Source organism: Python bivittatus, unplaced genomic scaffold (assembly GCF_059951505.1).
Source record: "Python bivittatus isolate LINGU-HERP-01145 unplaced genomic scaffold, Pbiv_v1 ctg000560_np1212, whole genome shotgun sequence".
NCBI classification, from domain to species: Eukaryota; Metazoa; Chordata; class Lepidosauria; order Squamata; family Pythonidae; genus Python; species Python bivittatus.
This window is the reverse complement of record NW_028277083.1, coordinates 7268370-7290604: the sequence shown is the minus strand read 5'-3', so window position 1 is coordinate 7290604 and position 22235 is coordinate 7268370. Positions and strand designations below refer to the sequence as shown.

The 22235-nt window shown below is 42.3% G+C and overlaps 2 protein-coding genes across 2 annotated transcripts in view; one reads left to right on the top strand and one right to left on the bottom strand.

The window, feature by feature from the left end:
* The window catches only part of TMC5 (transmembrane channel like 5), a 30161-nt gene extending 18226 nt beyond the window's left edge, over positions 1-11935 (top strand). The window contains exons 13-24 of the mRNA XM_007437922.4: positions 684-850; positions 1253-1331; positions 1754-1851; positions 2465-2560; positions 3798-3873; positions 4626-4759; positions 5407-5580; positions 5838-5916; positions 6876-6959; positions 9510-9614; positions 10656-10692; positions 11445-11935. Of these exons, the coding sequence (XP_007437984.3) occupies positions 684-850; positions 1253-1331; positions 1754-1851; positions 2465-2560; positions 3798-3873; positions 4626-4759; positions 5407-5580; positions 5838-5916; positions 6876-6959; positions 9510-9614; positions 10656-10692; positions 11445-11551 (1236 nt within the window). The 3' untranslated portion in view covers positions 11552-11935. The remainder of the gene's footprint in view (positions 1-683; positions 851-1252; positions 1332-1753; positions 1852-2464; positions 2561-3797; positions 3874-4625; positions 4760-5406; positions 5581-5837; positions 5917-6875; positions 6960-9509; positions 9615-10655; positions 10693-11444) is intronic.
* On the bottom strand, positions 11888-21304 carry GDE1 (glycerophosphodiester phosphodiesterase 1). The gene is made up of 6 exons (XM_007437921.3): positions 20893-21304; positions 17078-17253; positions 16599-16704; positions 15786-15878; positions 14817-15028; positions 11888-14491 (listed from the first exon to the last, which is right to left on the bottom strand). The coding sequence occupies exons 1-6, from the start codon at positions 21145-21147 to the stop codon at positions 14344-14346; spliced, it is 990 nt and encodes a 329-aa protein (XP_007437983.2). The 5' UTR covers positions 21148-21304; the 3' UTR covers positions 11888-14343.
* Between the last annotated feature and the right edge of the window lie 931 nt (positions 21305-22235).

Here is a 22235-nt window from a genome sequence, read left to right as displayed (position 1 = left end):
GTCATTTTTAATGAGGCAGAAATGAAGGATGGAGAAATATTGAAAACCCTGGAGGAGTAAATTAAAATTGAAATTGGGTCTAGCTTGGGGCCTACCCAGTTCTTCATCCTGACCTTGCCTACTTTGGGGCAGAGGTTACTGGCGCTCTCAACCTGTCTATCCCTCATCTAGGAAGTTGGAGCAGTTTGCCATGATTTCGAGTGTTGAGCTGAGAACTGCTTTTCAAACTGAAGAGGGTTGGAGGGAGTGAGAAGCCACAATCACCAGCCTGTCTAAAAGTCCAGGAAGTGTAAAATAAATCTGTTTACTTGATATCCCTCCCAAGGTTGCTGGTTGGAAGTTCTCCTCCTCCTCCTCCTCCTCCTCCTCATTCAAGTAACAGCCTCGTGAGCTGATTTGCAGTTGGGGTCTTTGCACACAGTTGCTGTGGATGCTTGGTTGTTAGACATGACGTGAACGTAAATATTTGTTGAAACCATCAGTTCATAAACAAATAAATAATAAACATAATCCAAGATGGACTGCAAAATGTAAATGGGCTTTCACAATGCCAGGGGATAACTTCTGCCCCTTCTTTTTTTCCATTTCTACAATACATTTGCGAATATAGAATGACTAAGACTTGAGGAAATTACTCTGAGCTCTTAACGTAGGTTCGCTCTCTCTCTCTACCGCCTTTCAAGTTATTTCTGAACCAGGAAAACACCAAGCTGACAAATGAAGCTGCCACGCTGGTTTTGCCTATCGTGGTGAGCCTCCTCAACCACGTGATGCCTTTCCTATACTCGTTTTCCAGCTTGGTTGAAAAGTTCACCTATCCCAGGCACCAGATCTACACTGCTATTATCAGGTACATTGTGGTGGTTTTTACCTTCCTTTAGAGTGAACCACACCATAATAACCCATCCAGATATTCTTTACTGAACGTATTTATTGATCTGTTAGATTTATATTCTGCTTTGCCTTCAGGAGCTCAAGGCAGCAGAAATAGGACCCCTTCCTCCGATTTTCCCCCACAACAATCCCTTTGTGTGGTCCACACATCTTAAAGTTCCCAAGGTTGAGAAACACCGCATTACACAATGCTATGACAGGGGAGAGAGAAGGAAATAGTTCTTTTCCAGGTATTTTTCCATGAGCAGAACATTGCCTTCAAATTCCCAACTTCAAACCTTTCAGAGCAGACTTGTAGGAAACAGTTGTGTGCGTCCCATGCTTCTGAATCCTGATAGCTGTTGCTTCCTCTTTGTAGGAATATCATCCTGAAAATATCTATCATTGGAATCCTCTGCTACTACTGGCTCAACATAGTGGCTATATCCAAAGTAGAGGTAGGTTTTCAAACATGTTTCTGTACTGTTGTAAAATTCCTTAGAAAGTGATGTGAGGCCTTCTTTCACTTAAGTTGGATTTACAGATTGGGCTAAGCCATGGTTTATCTACCTAGGGTTTATTGATCAAACTGCCGTTGGCTGGTTTTGTACAATACATTAAGCCATAAACGATGGTTACTAAAGGATGACTGCTGGGTTCACACAGTACATTAAACAAGAATCAAATAAACTGTTTGACGGCTTAGCTCAGCCTTCTCTGACCTAGATATTTTCCAGGCATGTTGATGTTCTTACCCAGAATTTCCCAGCCAGCACAGCCACAGCTGAGAATTCTGGGAGTTGATGTCCACAGATCTGGATCTGGCTTTAACATGTTGCGTGAACTAAATGACCATCTTCTAATCTGTTCTCCTCATTAGTGCTGGGAGACCATGGTTGGCCAAGATATATACAGGCTGCTCATAGCAGACTTTGTATGCTGCCTCCTAGGTTCATTCTTTGGTGAATATCTACTACGGTATGTGCATATGTCTGTATTTGACTCAAATAAAACTTTCATATTTCTACATTTGGATTGGAAATTCTGACATAGGGATAGGCAGGTTAGAGACATGTCTGATGGGCCACAGTTATATCAGCAGAACTCCCAAATCTACAACCAATTGTCAGGAGCAAAGGATATTCATTTAAAAGTGGAAAAAATAGAATCCTTCCAAGCATATCCAGAAACCAGGATTTCGTTTTCAGTTTCCAAATGGAACTCAGGGAAGAAGGGGTTGCATGAAAGTCTACCTTGCGGTACCCCAACCGTTCTTCATTTCAGCCGCCAAATTTAAAAAATGCTACTGTAATGCTGTTGTTAAAAATTAGGGGTTGGAAACTTGGTATCCCTTGCAAGATGATAAATGACAGTTCTAGATTACAGTAGTTTATTTATAGCCTGTTTTTGCCCAGTCAATTGTGCTCCAAAGAAACTCCTGATAATCAGCTGATCGAAAGAACAGCTTCCCTTTTGAAAAAAGATATCTTACAAATTGTCACACATCGAGAATGTCTTTCTGTAGAGCTGCTGCATAATCTGTTCTGAAAGATGTCGCCAAACTTTGTAACTGAAAAATGTGCCATTTCAGACTTATTGGCACGAAATGCTATAAAAAACTTGGAGTGCCAGAATTTGACATTGCTCGAAATGTTTTGGATTTGATCTACGCTCAGACTTTGACATGGTGAGTGAAAAATCACATTTTGAAGATTTTTGCAGTTTTTCCTTTGTCGTATGCTTGAATGCATCTGAATTATTGTGTCTCTGAGTCAACAGAAACTGCAGAGGAAATTGCCCAAGCTTCTAAATATTGCTGATAAATGTCCTGATATAAATTGGGTGATGGCATGGAAGATGAAAACTGGCTCCCTTCATATCAAATGTTCTTCTATTGTTGGTTATTTAGCAGACTTTGATGAAGAAAGGGGACCCAGACTGATGCCATGTTGTTTCTTTCGTTTTCCCACGTTCAAATCCACTCAGAATCTTTTGCCTATGCCTTTTGTCTCCACGTTCATCTCGCCCGAAGAAATTATGATTAAATTGAAAAAGATCTAATAAGTCTAATAAAAATCTAATAAGTCGACTGTAACCTAGTATACTTAACTAAAAATTAGCTAAAAACCCCCCCAAAGTAATTAAAATATATTATTATAAAGTAACTTGAAATTGAAAGGGCAGGAGCTCAGAAAAATAAGTGTTGCTGGGCTGATGCAACTGGCTCCCTAAAGTCCTAGTACGATTTAAAGCAAAAAACCAAAAACATTCCACTCTATGTAAAGTTGTGAAAACAAACGAAGAAACCTAACCCTAAAGTAGAGGAGGTGGTGGTGGTGGTGGTGGTGGTGGTGATGATGCAATGTGAAATACTTTGCTGTTCCCAGTCTGAAAATGGTGTTTCTTCTTTCTGGGCATTGATTTTTTAGCTATTGAAACAGCAGCATTCATAGCTTGAGTATCAGGAATAGTGAGAATGACTGTAGATCAAGTTGAAGGTTCTTAGCACATTCAGGTTGTTCTTAATTTCTTAGGAAGAATCTTGATATTTCAGGGAAACTATGGGGTTATTTCTCCCTGCTCTCTGCTGGACTGATCGTTGGAGACCTTGGCTCCATTGATAGTTGGGAATTTCATTTTACAGCTTGTAGTTTCTCTCCCCTCTTATGCATTAAGCCATCACTTCCTGCTTTGTTGGAACTGAGAAAGTGTGGTCTAACCTCTGTTGGCTGATACAGGGTTTGCTTACCTCTGTGCATATGATCTCTCCAGACCAGTCACAGGTCACCATTCACAGAGTGGGCCACATATCCGGCATTTTTATCCAAACACAAAAAATAGTCTCTACTTACATTGAATGGCATACGAAGAGAACTCTGTCCTTGAATTCTTACTCAATTGTCTTTTTTCCCCCTCTTCTTCAGGATTGGGATCTTCTTCTCCCCTCTGCTTCCTGCCATCCAGATGATAACATTTTTTATAATATTTTGCGTGAAAAAGGTTAGGCTGCTTTTTGTGATTTTTCCTTGCCAGCCATAATTCCATTGTTCTCCCTCAAGCCTCCTGCTGTTACATACTGTATATGGACTCACAGTTCAGTTTCCTTTCATTCAGCGGGATGATCAATAGCACTCTGGAACAGTACAAGAATGAGGAATGGTCAGGGCTCACCCAGTTTGCTAACCCAGGCTACTGTGGCCTGGTTCATACATACTGCTAAGCCCTAAACTCAGTTACAGTGGCGATGGGGGTGCCATTGGAAGAGCTGAAGGGACAGATTAGGGACAGATCATCATGGAGAAGATCTATCTATGTGATCGCTAAGAGTCGACAATGACTTGATGGCTAGTAATCAAATCGATTGATCAAGCCCTAATGCATGAGCTACATATTTAAGCCAAACCTACCATGTATTATGGCTTTTACAGGGGAGGGGGGAAGCTTAAGGTATGCATGTGCCTCACTGCTCCTTTTGGTGGCCTACAAGTTGACCCCATCAAAATTTGACAACAAATTACTGATTTTAGGTGGCAAGATGTGTTAAGACATCTGTTTCTGCCTTTGCTCCCCCCTACCTCCCAAAGATCCTAAAAAGTGGGCAGTTTGGTTGCCTGCTTCACAGATGAACAGCCTTTTTGTATCTGCCGCTGTTTGGCTCCCTTTGGTTTCAGAGGTCAATCTTTTGATGGTGGGAACACCAAAAGACTGCACCTCTTTGATCTGCCCATGGTCTCTATGGCTTGCTCCTCCAGATCAGCCTGTTGATGAACTGCCAGCAGCCCCGCAAAGCTTGGCGAGGATCACAGATGAACACCATCTTTGTTTTCCTGCTCTTTTTCCCATCTTTCACTGGAGTCCTCTCGGTCATCGCAGTCACCGTCTGGAGGTCAGAAGCTCCTTGGTCCACCCTTTTCAAGTGGCTTCAGGGCCTTATTTGGCATTTCAGCCCAGGCTTTGGAGGACCCTCAGGCAAGATGCAGCTGGTCATTGGTTTATTCGCTTCCTCTGGATCCATTGTGTCCCTGTGAAGGAATGCAGATCTGACTTTGGGAATGGAGAAGGAATGAGCAAACCATTAAAGGGGGGTGGGGGGCTTTCAGAAAAAGATGATCCAGTCTTGAGAAAGAGGAAGGCATGAGAAAGAAACCCAAAATAACCCCACATTGATTTTGTTTGGTATAACATGGGGCAGAGAAAAGCTTGGATAGGCTTTTAAGATTCTGTTGGTCTATCTACAACAATAAAGAGCCGTGCATCTTCTTGACATGGCCTACTTCAAGGGGCTGGCAGCTCCTCTGTTCATGTGGAGTCCTCTTCGATCCTGTCCCTAGTCTTGCCCATCATGGTAGCCCTTCTCAACAAAGTCAGAGATCTCAGGATTTGCAGATCTCCACAGGGACATGGTTCCAGCAGATATCTAGTGATGTCTCTGATGTTGCCCAGCGTCTGTGAGTGTTTCTTTCAACAAACATATAAACTGGCTATATTTGTATAAGAAGAACCTGGCTTTTTTTCTTTCCTTTATTTTCCAAGACGGAAGCCTTCAGAAGCATGTGGTCCTTTCCGAGGTCTGACAACTACCTTTGAGGCTATTTCTGGGTGGGTGTCACTCCTGGCTTCTTACCCGAGTTCAGGATGGGTAGTGTGGATCTATCACAACATAATCGAGAGCACCTTTTTCTTCTTCATCCTTTCCATCATTGTGCTGTAAGTTTCCCATAAAGGAAAAAGAGGTGGGTTGGGGAAGGAAGGTGACCCATTTGTTAAATGAATTCTTTCATAATGCAGCACTTCTATAGATTATGGGCCCTACAAACTTCGTGTTGTTTATTCTGTCTGGTGGCACAGTTTGGGGTTCTTGGCTGAGGAATATATTTTTTTAAAAAGTAAACAATGAATAAGAATATGGAACATAGTTTATTGACCAATAAAGACTGAGTTTTAATTTCTGCATTCTGTTTTAGGATGATCACATATCTTTACTGGCAAATCATCAGTGGGCGAAAAACAATGGTTAAACTCCTACAAGAGCAAATTGTTAATGTAAGTATTTTCTTAGAGAAACTCTGTTGGGATCTAGTCAAATTAGCTTAAATTACAGGAGGGCATCTTACTGTTGAATATGGGGAGAAACAATTTGAGAAGGTTGACTACAGTAGTTGCTTCTACAGGGGGTGGGTGCTGTATCACTGAAGGTCTTCAAGCAGCGGCTAGACCAGCGTTTCTCAAACTTTCTGCAACTGTGGGTCACTACATATAAAAGTTTGGGAATTTCAGGGACCACCCAGATAAACAAACACCCCCTCCCCCATGACTTTATCTTTACAAATATGGCAGTTTAGGTTTTTTGGCAAATAAAATAATCCTTTAGTTGCATATGTTTATGCCTTCTTATTCCCTCTATTTAAAAATGTATTTTTAAGCTAAATGTTATACTAAACATATAATCTAAAATTAAGCATTTACTGGTCACTCGAGGGAAGATCTAAGGCAGCAAGTAAGTTCTGGCCAGTGAATGTGGGGAAGTACAGCAGATCACCTAGTGGCCTACAGTTCATTCTTTAAGAATCACAGGGCTAGACAGGCACCTTTCAGGGAACTTTAGCTTTGGGTTAGAAGGCTTTCCAACCTCTCTTCCAGCTCTGTGATTCTAAAATATGCATTTGCTTTGTTGAACAGATTGTAATGTATCTGTAATTTTATTTTATTTTTATTACCTTTATTGTTGTTTTGGGTTAGTGTGGTTTTATGGTTGTTATTTATGATGTTTCTGTCTAATTTCAGATTTTATTGTGGAAGTTTAGGACTCTATGTAAGCCACTGAGGGTCTTTTTGATTGTGGCGGGATAGAAATGCGTTTAATAAATAAAACAAAGGAAGGATTAGTTTTCAAGAGAGGTGTTTGACTGCTCAGTTTACCTGTTAATTTTTTAAAGAAAAATATCAAATGAATCCCTCTAACCCATCATCCCTTGTTATTTAACTGTTTCTTGATTTTGTAGGCAGGCAAAGATAAAATGTTTCTACTGAAGCAATTACGGGCACTGGAAGCTTCTAAGTTGCTGTGTTTGGGAAGGCAACCAGAGGTTAGTTTTGCAGATCTGGGCTTTTAAAGACCAAATGTACCCATTGCATACGCTCTTTGTTTAATAATGGTTTACTGAATAAAGCACAACTGTCTGGGATCCACTAACATGCTAAGCTGTGAAGCCATGTCTCATAAACCACAGTGACTAAGGTCAAGCCAAGCACACTGTGTAATGGCTTAGCATGTGAACCAGTCCAAAATATTTTTTATTTGGAAAACTGCAGATTGAAAAAGGCGATTCACTAATTGTCGGGAGGTGAGGGGGAGAACGTGTATCCATTCATGGTTTGTGTTGGTACTTTAGTGGTGGAGTCTTTTGGCTGGAAAGAATGGTCTTCTCTGCAGCTCCAGGTATACACGTTATCCTGCCCTCTGAGCACTGGGAAACTGCTGAATTTCTAGCTAACATGAGACCAAACTTAGATAAACCCGGAGGGAAGGGGATGGGGGAAATTTGCGATTGAATTTTTAGAAACCTGTGAGGTACAGCCACATAACTGTTTCCAAATTCCGAAGAAGACTAACTTTAGCGTGCTTCAGCGCTCTCCCCACAGCAGTGTTGGAGGGCCGATACAAAAAAGGTCCCCTAGAGCTGAGACTGTGCCCCTGTGGATAAGGGGCTGTTGAAACTACAGTTCATGGCCTGCTATACTGTACCCTCTATAACAGTGTTGCTCAGCTGTGGCAACTTTAAGATAGGTGGACAATCTAAAAAAAAAAAAAAGACTTTGGATGGGAGTTGGAGTGACCATTACTGTATTTAGCCAGTTCTGGATTTGGGGAAAATGCCTTACGGTGAGTTGTTGTTTCTTAGGACTGCCAGCAGATGGTGATAAGGAATTCAGAAAAATGGATCATGCAAAAGCAGTGCGTCTCAACCTCGGCAACTTTCAGATGTATGGACTTCAACTCCCAGAAGTTGAAGTCCACACTTCTTAAAGCTGCTGAGGTTGAGACACACTGTGCCAAAGGATGGTATGGTACTTTAAGGGAATCCTTAAAAAGAAGAGTTAAGACTAAAGAGGGTCTCAGCCTCTTTAAGCCAGAACCTCTTCCCACAGAGGGGAGAGCACTAGTGACAGCATTCCTGTGGACTGATCAGAGCTATCGTTGGCTGTGCCCAGCACAGTAGCCTGCCAGGGGATGAACCAGGCTCTGACACCAAGGTGGACAATATGGTGCACTGGAGCTGGCTTGTACTAGCCTGCGGGAGCCTGTTAAATGTTCTGGAATTTTGCAAGCCAATTGAGAGCAGAGGTGAGCAAGATGGCTGGTGCACTCACCAGCTGTTTGGTGGCTAGCGGTGCTGCGCTGTAACTACAATGGAGCCAGCAGCGTCAGTGAGACCTGGAGGTGCTGGAAGAGCTTGGTGTGATGGAATGTATCTACAAGGAGGAGAGTGATGTGGGGGATCAAGGCTATCGGGAAGGAGGGGGCGCATTCCAGGAGGGGGGAGGAGGCAAGAGGCAGCATAGTCCGCAGGGGGAGTGTGAGAAGAGTAAGAGATTCAGGATAGCCACTCCCTAGAATCTCCCAGGGTAGATCCACTAGTTGCTGTAGTATAGATGGAGTTTGGCAAGATTCTGTCTATAAGGTGTAAGCAAATAAAGGCACTGGACTGGACTGGACTGTTTCACCGTTGTTCTTGGGCTGGGCCTGACACTCAGCAGCATGTCTTTCGGGACGGAGGTGAATGCAAAAGACTAGGCGGTGGATCAGGTCTTTTGACGGTATGTATGTGCATACTTTTTGTGGGGGAGAGCAGGTTGTTAAACATTTACCAGTGCACCACTGACCGCAGGAGACCCTTGGTATAATACCAAACCTCACATAATTAATTGAGATCTATGACAAGAGCAGACTGAGCTAAAGGCAGAGAAACCAGGCAGGCAGTACGCGTGTGCAGGGGAACAGCTTGGTCAGTTGTACCCTGTGGTGAGGGATTTGTCTGAGTTTTGAAATTCAGAAGCTAAGGAGCTTGACCAGACTGAGTCTCAGCCTGGACCAAAGAATTAGCTGAAGGAAGCACACCTGGGGATCAACTAGGTGCAGGGTGAGTCAGCTGACCAAAAGCCAGAACTAGAAGAGGTCCCAAGGCCAGCAACCCATCACAAACTGAGAAGAGCCAGGCAACTCTGGCCATCTACTTGAAAGAAAGAAGCGTGACCCAGCCAAATAGTCAAGCTGATATTCCCGGCTAGATAAGCAGGATGGCTTTTGTGACCAGCTCTTTGGGGCAAACCGTTCCCCAGCTTTGACATTGTCGGTATGCTGTTGTTGGGTTACCTGGATGCATGGCTTAGAAATGGACTGCGATTGGATCTTTCTGAAGCTGAGTTTGTCTCTCTGAATTATTTCGCTAAAATGAGGTCTCAGGCCTGCAAAAAGTTTTGGGTTTGTAGCATGCTTTGTGTGACTTCGGTGAAAGCTTTATGACTGCAATAAATATCTTGAATTTCTTATCAGAAGCTGGTGGTGGGTGTGTCATTGGTGGCACAGAACACTAGTCAAGAACAGAAGGTAAGTCTAATTTTGATTTGTCTTCTAGAGGGATTTCTCTCTGAACCAGCTGCCTAAGGAACAAATCCGTGTTTTCCTGCCCAGCTGCATGGAGCACTCCCCGTGGATGGAAGAGAGAGCTTTGTCTACTGAGGTAATAGAGGGTGTGGTGTGGGTGAGGAAGAACAAACTTCGGAACACTTTCCTTTGAATAAAGGCATTTGAATTGCAGATGCTAACTACCCCCTCCATGCTGTCCTCTAGATAGGTTGGACTTCACCTCCCTTTTTTTTTTCTTTTCTTTGCCAGCCTTTTTTTTTTTTTTCTTTGCCAGCCTTGGCCTTATTGTTTGACCCATCTGGATTATATCATGTTGATACTGTTTGGAGATGATGGAAATGATAATCCAGACTGTATGAAGACAGTTGAACCATAAATGTTCTTAGCAGTGTCTCCAATCAGTGTCTCCACCAGATGGAAACTCTATTTTTGCACTGTGCTGTGCTTCTGATAGTTCTTGGCACAGCCTTCTCCAGTTTGGTACTTTCTAGATGGGTTGGACTGCAACTTCCCTAATTTCCATCTCTTGGCCATGTGGCCAACCAACCTAAAGAGCAACAGATTGAGGAAGGCAGCAGGCCAGGGAAGGAACCCAAGAAAAAATGAAGTTTACAGAGATCTTTGGGGAGAGGTGAATGCTAGGATTCTTCTGCTTTCCTTTTCCCAGGATAGCAAAACACAGCAATATTGGGTTCTTCTCTTATTTTGTGTCTATGTATTGCCATGTACTTGTATGTAAACTTTACCTCCAAATGACCAGCAGTCGTGGTCATTGCCTTAATTGTCTGAACAGCATTAGCATCATTCTTTTAACTGATTAGCAAGTCAACTAGTTGATGTAGAAGTCTTTTGGCTGTGGGAAGTGTTCAGTATGTGTGGAGTACAAAGTCAGTAATAGGTCCCATTGTGAATTTGCTGCTAACAAAAAGCAGAGAGGCTAACCTAATTTCCACTAGGGCAGAGAAGTATTTTATTATTAATGTATTGGGTTTTTTACCAGTGTTTTAAGTCGGTAGTATGAATGAGTACTACCAGGATAAACATCAGAGACACAGAATATGTTTAAAGAGTTAACATTTTAATTTTTAAAACAGTGGTCTGTATTTCAAATCAGTTATTATCGTCTCCTTTTCAGTCTGCTAGATACCCTGCGATGACCAGCTTTACTCACGGTAAGTACTAAGAGCGTTAGGCAGAACAGTTATATCAGTGCCCTACACAATGGGTGTTTGGGGTCTTTTTCATCAAAATAAAGTTAATTTCAGCATGCTAAATTGAAAGCATGCATAATCAAGCATGCAATACCTAGCTGATATTGCTTATCTCAAAACATTAAGTAAACTATGATTAATGCTTGTATTGGGACTAGATTGGGAAGTCAAAACGTGTCTAGGAGAAAGGTACTTGATAACTCTGTAGTCACCGGAAGTCAACTTTGTCTGGAAGGGGAAGTGACATAAATCAAATGGGTCAAGTGTGTAGAAAGAGGCTGCAGGGAAGTCCTAAGTCAGCAAAGCTTCTCCTGGTACTTGGTTTGTAGGATAGGAGAAAGGGAAACCTACTTATGTAGTCTTCTATAAAAGGGTTGAAATAAACCTCAGGGTATCCCAAATTGTGTCACTGAAATTTGGTGGCAAAACCAAAGTTTATTGGTAGATCTTTTTTTTTTTCTGTCTCCAAAATATCATGTAGTCTTCCCCAACTCTACAGAGGTAAAGAAATCAACGTCCCTAGAAATCAGCATGACTTCGCTAACCACATGACCACACAAGTGCATGGATATCCAGGGCAGGAGAATCGGGTGTTCAGTGGGGCTACCTATGGCAGTTTGGTGTGCTTTGGGATAAGAAAACCTAAAGGGGCTATTAGGAACATGGATGCCTTCAATGAATTACACCATTCTTCTTCCTTTTGCTTGTAACAGAGCCTAGCCAAATAACCAGGAATGCTGGAGTATCTGAAACCCTGGTTTTGGCTTTGAGAGCCAGGCAAGAGGCTGAATGGGAAATGGAAAATGAAGAAAGCTCATGAAAGTTGGAGTGAAGTAATGTCCACCTGCACCAAGCACCCCTCATCTAGAACTCTGCTATTTGCACAAATAATGTCTCAGTAGGAACTGACAGAACTCCAAAAATGAGAATTTTTAAATCAAATTACTGTACGCTTTTACATTTGTTGAGGTTTTTCTTTATTATGACTTCAGAAAATGCAGGTGCCAAACTATTCTTTATGACAAGAATCTCTCCCCAGAACTTACTGTACACTTGAGGAAACAGGCTAATCAATTTTAAGATGGAAATCTGATAGTGGAGTAATATAACTTATTCCAGATTGTAACTGCCAGGAATAATTCCTTAAGCATTGTCATCATTTTCTCTCCAAATTTATTTTTATAATTGTAAGGATTTTTTTTTTTACAGAAATTATACAGAGATTTATACAGAATGATAAAGGAAACATTGATTTCTTTAAATGAACATGTATGGCGGCATGGTGAAAGAAAGGCAGGAACAGATTTACATTTTATGTCAGCTTAAACAGCGGTTAGTGATGTATTGGGGGAAACAAAAGTTGGAATATTATAACCACAAATACATATTTTGTCTGACTTAGCAGCTGCGCCTTAAATCAGTTGATAAGGAACCTTTTATTTGGGAACAATATTAATGGCAGTTGCCAACTACCTGTTTCTGCTTTAGCCAAATTATTCAAGTGAGAAGTTTAGCATTCCTAAGAAACATCAAGAATTTTATTTATGCTTGGCTGCAAAGTTTTAAGGCACCAGTTTTTGCACTAGTGTAACATCTCCTTAGTATTACGTTTCAGATGGTCCCATGCCCTGGGTATATGAGATAATTTATCCTCATTTTCTCCATTTTCTCCCCTTCTTGTGGTTTCCATTACAGCAGTTATCTAAAATATGTTATTTTAAAAGCCTTTGTTGCTGTAATCTCCAGCACACAGTGATGTTTTCTGAAGTGATACTTTCAATCCTGATGGAAACATCCCTTAGAAATAATTGGCATTCTTTCATATTTGGACAAGACTCAATTCTGCAAAGAAATGACTGAAGAAAAATGCAGTCCAGAGAACTGTTTCAAGTTTGCATGAACAATTTCAGTGTAAGTATTTCCTACAAGTTTCAAATGCAACCTTGAACAAAAGCTAACTTTTAAAAGTGTAGATGCAGTAAACATACCCCACTCCCATGCATCCTAACCCTGGCAGCTGTGAAAAGCTCCCATTCCCAGCTTTTCATTAAATGCCCCATCACATCAAAATATATCATCAAAATATATTGCACACTGCCTTGCTAAATATTTATGAGAGATTAAATTAACTCTATTATCAAAAATGCACTTTGAATTCATGTGCGGGCGGGAGACAGAAAATACTTGCATACTAGCCATAGTCGCAAGTGTTCCCACCGCACTCGCTACCGGTGGTCCTCAATTTATGACTGCAATTGGGACTGGAATTTCCATTGCTAAGCAATGCGGTTGTAAAGCTTAGCGACAGCAATCCCTGCAGTCCCTGTTGCTGTTGTTACCTGAATCCCACGGTCGTTCCCCAAAGTCAGTGGGGAAGCCGGCAGGAAGTTGCATGTCCCAGGCCTGCAGGCAGGTAAGTGGCTGCTGCCGGGTGGGGGAGGAAACAAGGGGGTGCATGACAGTGCATGGGAGGGCATGCGAGGGTGCATAGGAGGGTCAGGGAGGGTGTGCAAGATGCTCAGCACAGCATGGGGAGGGGGCGTGCAAGAGACTCGGTCAGGGAGGGTATGCTTGGGTACACAATTGGCCGGTGCTACGTGAGCACAGAGGGGCTTGGAGAGGGTTTGCAGATGGGGGAGACTTACCCCAGCAACTTGCAAACTTCCCTGCTGGCTTCCCCACTGACTTTCTGGGGAAGCTGGAAGGGAAGGTTGCAAATGGTGATCACATGATTGCAGGGCACTGCAACCAGTCCTAAGTGCAAACCAGTTGCCAAGCACCCAGACTGCAATCACAAGACGGTGGGGGTGCTGGAATGGACGGAACTCCGAGGACAGGTCATAGCCACCATTTGTTCAGCACTGTCGTAACTTCAAACCATTGCTGAATGAGGACTGCCTGTATTGTTCTTTGTAAGTACAGACTAACATTTCAAGTCATGCCAGTAATTTGTGAAGGCTAAACGTTTTGTCAGTCTAGCTGGTTGTTTTGATTTTGTTTTGATTGAGTATAAATCAGCCATTACTGTATGCCGTGTACCAGAAATGTGCAAAAATCACAGGTTTAGGAATAGAACACTGGAAAAACGGTAGAATGTTCCATTCTCTCTTTCAACTATGCTGACTGGGGTAGTTGACCATTTCTCTGAACTGGTGTCCTGGACAAAACAGGACTGTTTGGGGGCCAGGATACCCCCAGAACACCTTGAAACCACTTCTGGTTTAGAGGATTTAATTCTGGGGAACCACCCAAGCAGCATGGACCAGCAGAGGTTTCGGGTGGTCCAGGGGCAGAATGGAACATTCAAGAATTTTCCAAAAAGTTAATTTCCCAACCCCCTTAGTCTTGTACAGCTCACTTGTAGCAAATAATTTTTTCCATTTAAGCTGCACGTGCCTACTTGATTAAAAATACTAATTCTTTCTTGGATGAAAAGTGATAGTAATGAGAAATCTCAATCTAAGCAAAAAGAAGAGACTTTGGTGCAATCTGAAATGTAATTTTTTTTACCCCCGAGGGAAGCAATGCAGCCTTCGTGAAATAAAATCATAAAGTTCCACTGCTGATGAACTTTAGTTGACTAATGAAGCCAATAAGCAGTAGAAGATCAAGCTAGTAATGAGGGTCACAATCCTCTAGTAAGCTGTCGGTAATATAGCTTGCCTGGAGAACATTTTCATAATACATTTTTTCAGCAAGTGAGTTGACGGTCCAAGCAACAACGTGAACTCCTTTAGAAGACCACCGATTTATATAGTCCCTGAAAGGAAGAAGGCAAAAATGATATGAGAGAACAAGCAGTTGCACTGTGTCCTATTTTAAAAATATTTCTATAGCAATAGTGCTTTACTGCTTTGATACAGCTCTCTTACCTCCCTTAAAAAACATGAAAAAGCAATTAAAGCCATTTAAATTTGGGATTAATCCAGAAAAGGCTCAGTATAAATCCCACTGTTCCTCATGCCTCTGTTTCATAAATGTGAGGCAAGCTTGCCTTCTTTTTCCATGCAATCCCCATCAAGAAATCTAGCAGCAATAGATTGGTTAAACTCAAGTATGCGGTTGGGTCATGCTGTGCAACTTACTGTGAAACATAATTTTTCTGTATCAGAAAAACAGAAATGCCACATAAATGCCAGAGGAAGTTGTGCATGCTCCAGTCCATGATAACATCAAGGGCCATAAACAAATAGTGTTTCCATAAAGATGTATAGCGAGGCCTCCCATCCCCGAAATGACTGAAGCTCCACGGTCGGTGGGTCAGAGCCGTTATGACATTTCTATCAGCTTGCCTCATCTAAAAGACCAAACACAAAAGCTAAATACATGCATCCTGATATCTAAATAATGTTATAATACAAGAGATTTAACAATGCCTGGTTTCTGGCAGTTTGGGGTTTTTAGGAAAAACAAGGCTGAGAACCAAACTGCAAATCATTGTGTTGTAGAAAGATCCACATTGTTTTGCATTAAAATCCAAAACACTGACTTAGAAGAATACCCCACTGATTTTTTTCCCCATGAGTGTTTACTTCCAACTTCAACAGCTGACCTTGCTCAGAAATGCTTCAGCATTTCATGATACAACATTTAAAGATCAGTAGTTCATTCAATGCATATTTACTGTACTTTAAAACATAACTACTCCCACCTATTGCATACAGAAGATTACCTGTTATTGACTGTTTCCTCAAGGAGCTGAAGTGGGGTATTAGTGTTATAAATTGAACACACAAACATTAAAAAATACTGAGAAAAACACATTTCTTCACCATGCAGCCATTGTAAAACATGAATGTGATCAACCCATGGGCTTAATCCAATGAACTCTTCTTAAAAGTGACTTTCCAATTTAAGGAAGGACCAGTAATTACTCTATTGACTATTTTAAAATAAACTAGATTATTTTAAAGCTCTGAAAGATAGTCTATGCTTCCCTGTCTATGAGATACATTTCGCGCACCTTGTGTAACACCTAACTTACTCAAAAACTTCCTATCATGTCAACAGTGGCAAGAAATAATGAGATATTAATAACATTCTGAAAGCTTCACCTTATAGATAACATCTGGCATAAATGAACAAACGACACTGGTATTGTACAGCCGGGGATATTCCAGGTAGAGATGTTTCAGGGCTGCAACTGCCTGCCAGAAAAAGGAAAATGGCATGAAAGAGCTATAGAACACTTAACATTATTTTTCTAAATAACATTGGACAAAGGCAGTTTTTTTCTTGTTCTTTTCAGTTGCTGGAGGCAATTCTTGTGTAAAAGATGCTAATGACTAAAGTGGCATGTGCAGAGCAGATGGTGCAAGATAATTAGTGCTTTAAAAAAAAACATCAATCTGGGTGAACGGAACAGTATTTGTACTAATGTACGTGAAAAAGCTGCGTTCAAAAACAGCAACTTATTTTAATTTAAAAGACCATGGATTTAGGGAAAGACTCAGAATTCAGCACTTGAGTCAATGAAGAAGCTTCCAGCCTCACTCTTTTGATTATGTCAAATAAAAGGTTTGACAGCTTCTACCTTCTAGTGCTAGAGGAGAATAACTCTATGCAAACAGCCACATACCTTCATGCAATTTACTCCATATTAATCAGAAAAACTGATTGCTGTTGGTAAGTGCCTTATTTTTTTTTAAATTCCACCACCTGCCCCTGCCTTAACAGAGCTCTATGAATTGGAGAAAAAGCATTTCTGAGAAAACCTTAAGCCAGTCATTACTTTAGGACCATGAATAAAAAAACAGTATTAAAAACATCACTTAGTCGGTTTCAGCATTTTATCGTCAGAACTTTTTGTTGAATGGAAGCTCTACAGGAAGGGAAAAGCTTTTGATGTGTAGCTGTTAAAAGAGTACCTGATCTGCGTGCCCCTTGACATCAAAGTAGATGATGAGGTCATGTTGCAAACTTTCCAAAACAGCTTCTTTTAGAGTTGGTATTTTTTCCCCACGGTAATCCCTCCTGGAGGAAAATCACCACAACTACTTGAAAGGTGTGCACTTCAACAGAAAAGTATCCAATAAAAAAAAAAAAAAGTCCGCTCCCATTCATACTGTACCACCACTAAAGATCTAAGGATCTATTCCACTAGGAGGGGAAAATAAATTCTTAAAAGTCCTTTAAAGATCCCTGAGTGATCAGTCATTTCAGTGCCTGAAGACATGACTTTCTATTGGGAAGCTGTAATCCACAAAGTATATGCGTGTCTTTCCCATTCAAGTCAACAAGACAACAGTGAAATTACATTTCTGGATTGCAACTTAACTTCTAAAAGAATTAAAATTATATAGAAACTATTTCTGGGATGTGAGTGAACTACAGATTGTTCCCTTACCATAATCTATGTTTAGCAGCTGGATTAAACTGTCGAATCTCAGCAAAGGTCAAAGCACGTAAGCTTCCAGAGCCATCGGTGGTCCTGTCCACCGTGCTATCGTGCATCAGGATAGGAATTCCATCAGCCGTGAATTCAAGGTCGAGTTCCACACCTGTTGCTCCATTCTCAGCTGCCTTGAGGAACAAAGTCAAGGATTTCAGAACAGAACATGGGAACATAAGGTGGGCTTTTTAGCTGAATGTGCTCGGATAACTTTGTATTGGAAATGATCAAACCAGTCTGCCAGCTACAGCCTCGACACCTGGTTTTCAATACCTGAAACAACGGTGTGTTTTTGGCCAGGCTCTGCAAGGTTTCCTATTCTACCTGGAGTCATTCATATAAGTGCAAAATGGCTGTTAGCCAGAACTTGATGAAAACTACCTGCACCAAATTATAGCCCTAAAATAATGTTAGCAGGGTCAGATTTTCATTAAACTAGAACAGCAGAGCAATCCCTTAATCAGAGAGATGGGGGTGTACAGTTTTGTAAAAATTAATTAAGAACACTTTTTTGCTTCAATATGTATCTTTTATTAACAATGATCCCAGTTGAGGAACAACAACATCCAGATTGTTAGTCTCACAGCTAACCATAAATAAATAAATAAATAAATAAATAAATAAATAAATAGTCTTGCATTGTGGTTAGTATTTTTTAATTATGTGAGGATAAACTTGGATTTTTAAGATGCTACAAGACTCTTTGTTTTGGCTAAAGTTTATCAAATGCACTGGCAATCCACCTTCTGCTCCTCCACTCTAACACTTCACCCAAGCCAGTGTTTCTCAACCTCAACAACTTTATAGATCTGTGGACTTCAACTCCCAGAATTTTCCCATGCTGGCTGGGGAATTCTGGGAGTTGAAGTCAAAAGTTGCTGAGGTTGAGTAACATGACTTAAGCAATGAGGGCTAATCAAAATGGCTACTTACAAATACAGGGGCAACTAAAAACAAATGTTCAAACTACAGCATTTCATCCTTTGAATATCAAGGTTGCAATCCCAAACTTGGAAAGCTCAGTGACAGAAGATATGCAAATTTTCCCTTGTTGACATCACCAGGGAGGGTTGGAAGACCCTTTGGGGCAGCTGGAAGACTGTCAAAATAGTTGTTCCTCATCTGACAGGGCTTCTGTGACCAAGTGCTGCCAGAGTGTGGGGTTAAAGGACTTCCTCAAGGTAGCACTGACTGGATCAGCCATGTTGCGCAAACACCCAAAAGAATAGGGCGCGTTAAGACCGCAGGTCATATCAGGCAGTTAAGTGATACAACAGATATGTATCATCTTTACATGGGGATATTTGGAGAAAAAGCAAAGCCATTACAATTTCATGCCCAATCTAGCAGAAGCCACTAAAGCTGAAAATAAACATAGATGCCATCTTTTATAATGCAAAAGAATGATGTTAGGTGTGAAGGCAGAGTTCCCATTCAGAAATCAGCAAAGGCCACCCAAAAAGCATTAGTAATCTGGTTTCTACAAGCCATTAGAAAAAGACAACAGGGTAAACAGCTTCTCTCATAAATTCCCTTCTGATCAAATCCACCGTGCATTATCTTGGGAAGCGGACAGTTACTATATTTACCTTTAATGATTCACAAATATTTGCAGGTAATCTCCCTTGCTAATTTGATGCTTCTGTTTAGGAGGTTCTTGGATGTTTTAATCACTCCCGTTTGCAAACCAAACAAGCACAGCCCTTCCTTTGTTTATCATGCATTTAATTGCAATTGCTTGCTTCCAACAGGTTTTTAATCCATCAAGGCCCTCTGCTAGGATTCATCTGATTTAGTAAAAGTAGCAGTGGAAGACCCATCTCACCTTCTTTATTTCTGTGAGTTTCTGTTAGCCCCTCAGATCCTTCAGGAACAAGAGGCAAATATTGTAAATAAATGAATAACTTTCTGAAATCCATGCTGCCTGTCGCACTATCCCTTTAAAGTTAAATCGGAAGTATAATTTACGTATAACTGAACATCAATAGGATTTATGTGGTTGGTGATGCACAATAATGCTTTAACTAGCTTAGAGTAATATTAATTTTCCTAGGCCTTACACTTTCAGCTATCCTGCAAAGCGGGGAGTTAAATGTACTGGTTCAATTCTAAATTTCCTAGAAGATGGCTAGCTTCTAGGACAGGCAGGTGTTTTATCTGTTGACTGAGGAAAAGGCTGTATCTGTCATTTCTGGTCAATGTCGTGGGACTGCAACTTCCATTATCTCTCGATCGTTGTTGTACTGACTCTCAAGTTGATGAACTTGGAGAAAAAAAAGTAAGTTCTCCACCACTGCTTCATTCATAAAAGGGGTACAATTCATACTTACAATTCTTACTGCTCTAACATTTTGCAGGCAACCCTATAGTAAGTCAAGCAATGGCTCAGCCCCAGTTCAGTCATGTCTAGCATGTTGTACTGATGCAACCAATATGATTTAGCCATAGATGTGCATACTCAAGACATCCTATTTCCCAGAAAGTCATACATATACATATACACAGGCTGCCTATCCCAGATACCTTTACAAGCGTAATTTATTTTCTGTTTGTAGGCTTCTCTCCCAATTTCACCCATGTAGCTCTCCAAAGTGTATAAACCAAAGCTTATTTCTACTTCTCATAGGTTGCAACTTCTCCCCACTCCCAACCAGTCATGTTTTACAGATACTCACAAACATACACAAGCCATCTTTCATGTAATTATACTTTAGAGTATTCCTTCCATCGACTTTTGCCAAGCTACCTTTCCAATAATAATTTTTCAGTATAGCATGCCTGAGCTGTAAGCACCTGGATGACCATTACGTGTTAGCAACAAATGTGTATTTGCTGCCATCCAGATGGCCTCCTAATGTTTGCAGCCCAGATGTAGTATATCTAACTACACACAATACATACTAGATATGCAACCACATGCACACAATATACACATGCAAATACATACTTCCTCATATATGTAGTCACATAACACATGCTGTGCCCTCAAACCAACTTATAGACCCACACACATACAATACATATAAAATATAAAAATGCAGACGCAGTGGTAATACTATACATACATACATGCATATGCAAACACAATACACACTATACTGTATGTACTTATACATATATACCCAGACATAAATTTCTCATCTGGAGAAGCACCAGCTGTCAGCAAGGAGTGGGCATTTACTGCCATCCAGATGTCCTAATGTCTGCAGTCCAGATGTGGTATGTCTAACACACAAATACTGTAATACATATTAGATATGCGCCCACATGCATACAAGATATACTATACACATGCAGACAATGCATTCTCTCTGTATGTACGTAAGTATGTGTGTGTATGTATATATGTATATACGTATATACATACATACATACATATATATATGCCACACAATACCTACTGTACCTGCACACCAATTCATAGAATGCACACATGGGATGCATACCAAATATAAACAGACACAGTAGTAATGCTGTACATATATATGTATACATATGCGCACACACTATACATATGTGTCCAAATACGTATACGCCCATACATAAATTTCTCATCGGGAGAAGCGCCAGCACGGAGTGCGCATTTGCTGCCATCCACATGTTTGCAGCCCAGATACACTGTGCCTACCGTGCACGCACACAATAAATGCTCTATACACCCAATAAATGCTACATACGCCCCGGGCACGCAAAATGCTACACCCACACCACACCCCCACGACTACTCTGCACACACAATAAATGCCACCCACACCCTCAGCGCGACCGACCTGCCGGATGGCAGCCAGCGTGTTCTCGGGCGCGTCGTGCCCGGCGCCGCGGTGGGCGATGCGGGAGGGGTTCCCGCGCGGCTGCACCACCAGCTGGGCGCGCTGCGGAGCGACCGGCTCGAGACTGAAGAGGCGCAGCGCCACGTAGAAGCCGCCCGACAGCGCGCAGGCCAGCGCGGCGCTCCGGCTCAGCGCCAGCGTCGCCAGCACCAGCGCCGAGAAGGCCACCACCAGCCCCTCCGAATAGCAGAACATGGCGGCCCCCGCGCCGGCGGAGGAGGGCGGCGGGCGCCGCAGCAGCAGCAGCAGCGCTCTCCTCAGGCTTGGCGGCGGGCCCCCGCCCTGACCGCACAATCGCCGCGCCGGCCGCGCGGTGCACGGCCAATAGCGGGCCGCGCGGGCCGGCCACCTCAGCCAATCGCGCGAGAGAAGACGGCCACGGCGAGGGCGGGAAGGGGCGGCCTTCTGCTCCCGGGCGCGCCCGGGATTGGCTGGCCGCCCCCAATCGGGAGGCAGGCGGCGCTGAGTTGCGGACCGGCTTTTCCGCGGGGCGCTGTCAAAGGCGGCTTGCGAAACAATGGCTTCCGTAGCGGAGTAATAAGCTTGGCGGGGTTTGGACGAGGCGGCGGCGACGAGAAGCGCGATTTCCAAATTCCGCGCCTGCGTTACATTTGGGCAACCAACACCCCCCCCCAATTCCCTTGTTGACCATGCCTATAAGAGAGAGGCTGACAAAAACCCAAATAGGCTGCATTGATTATGTGCCATCAGGTTGTTTTCGACGACTAGGGGAAAAAAACCCACTCCAAATCTCAAATCGCCGCTTGCCGTTTGAAGAGATGAACCCAGCTGATGCTGGAAAGCTAAACAGGGTCAGGTTCAGTTCGTCCGTGGAGAAGATGGCCAGGAAATTCAATAGCTGTGGAACCGATTGCTCGATTATGGGCCATCAAGTTGTTTTTGACTCCTGGCAACCACATAGATAGATTTTCTCCATGACAATCTGTCCCCAACCTGGTCCTTCAGCTCTTCCAGTGGTGCCCCCATCGCCACTGTAACGGAGTCCATCACCTTGCTGCTGGTCGTCCTCTTCTTCTCTTTCCTTCCACTTTCCCAGCATTATGGGTTTCTCAGGGGAGCTGGGTCTTTGCATTGATTAATTGATTTGATTATATGCCATCAAGTCAGCGTTGACGCTTAGTGACCACACAGACAGACAATCTCAGGATGATCTGTCCCTAACCTGGGTGTTTCAGGTCTTCCAATGGTGCACTCATTGCCCCTGTAACTGAGTCCCTCCACCTTGCTGCTGGCCATCCTCTTCTCCTTCCTTCCTTCCACCA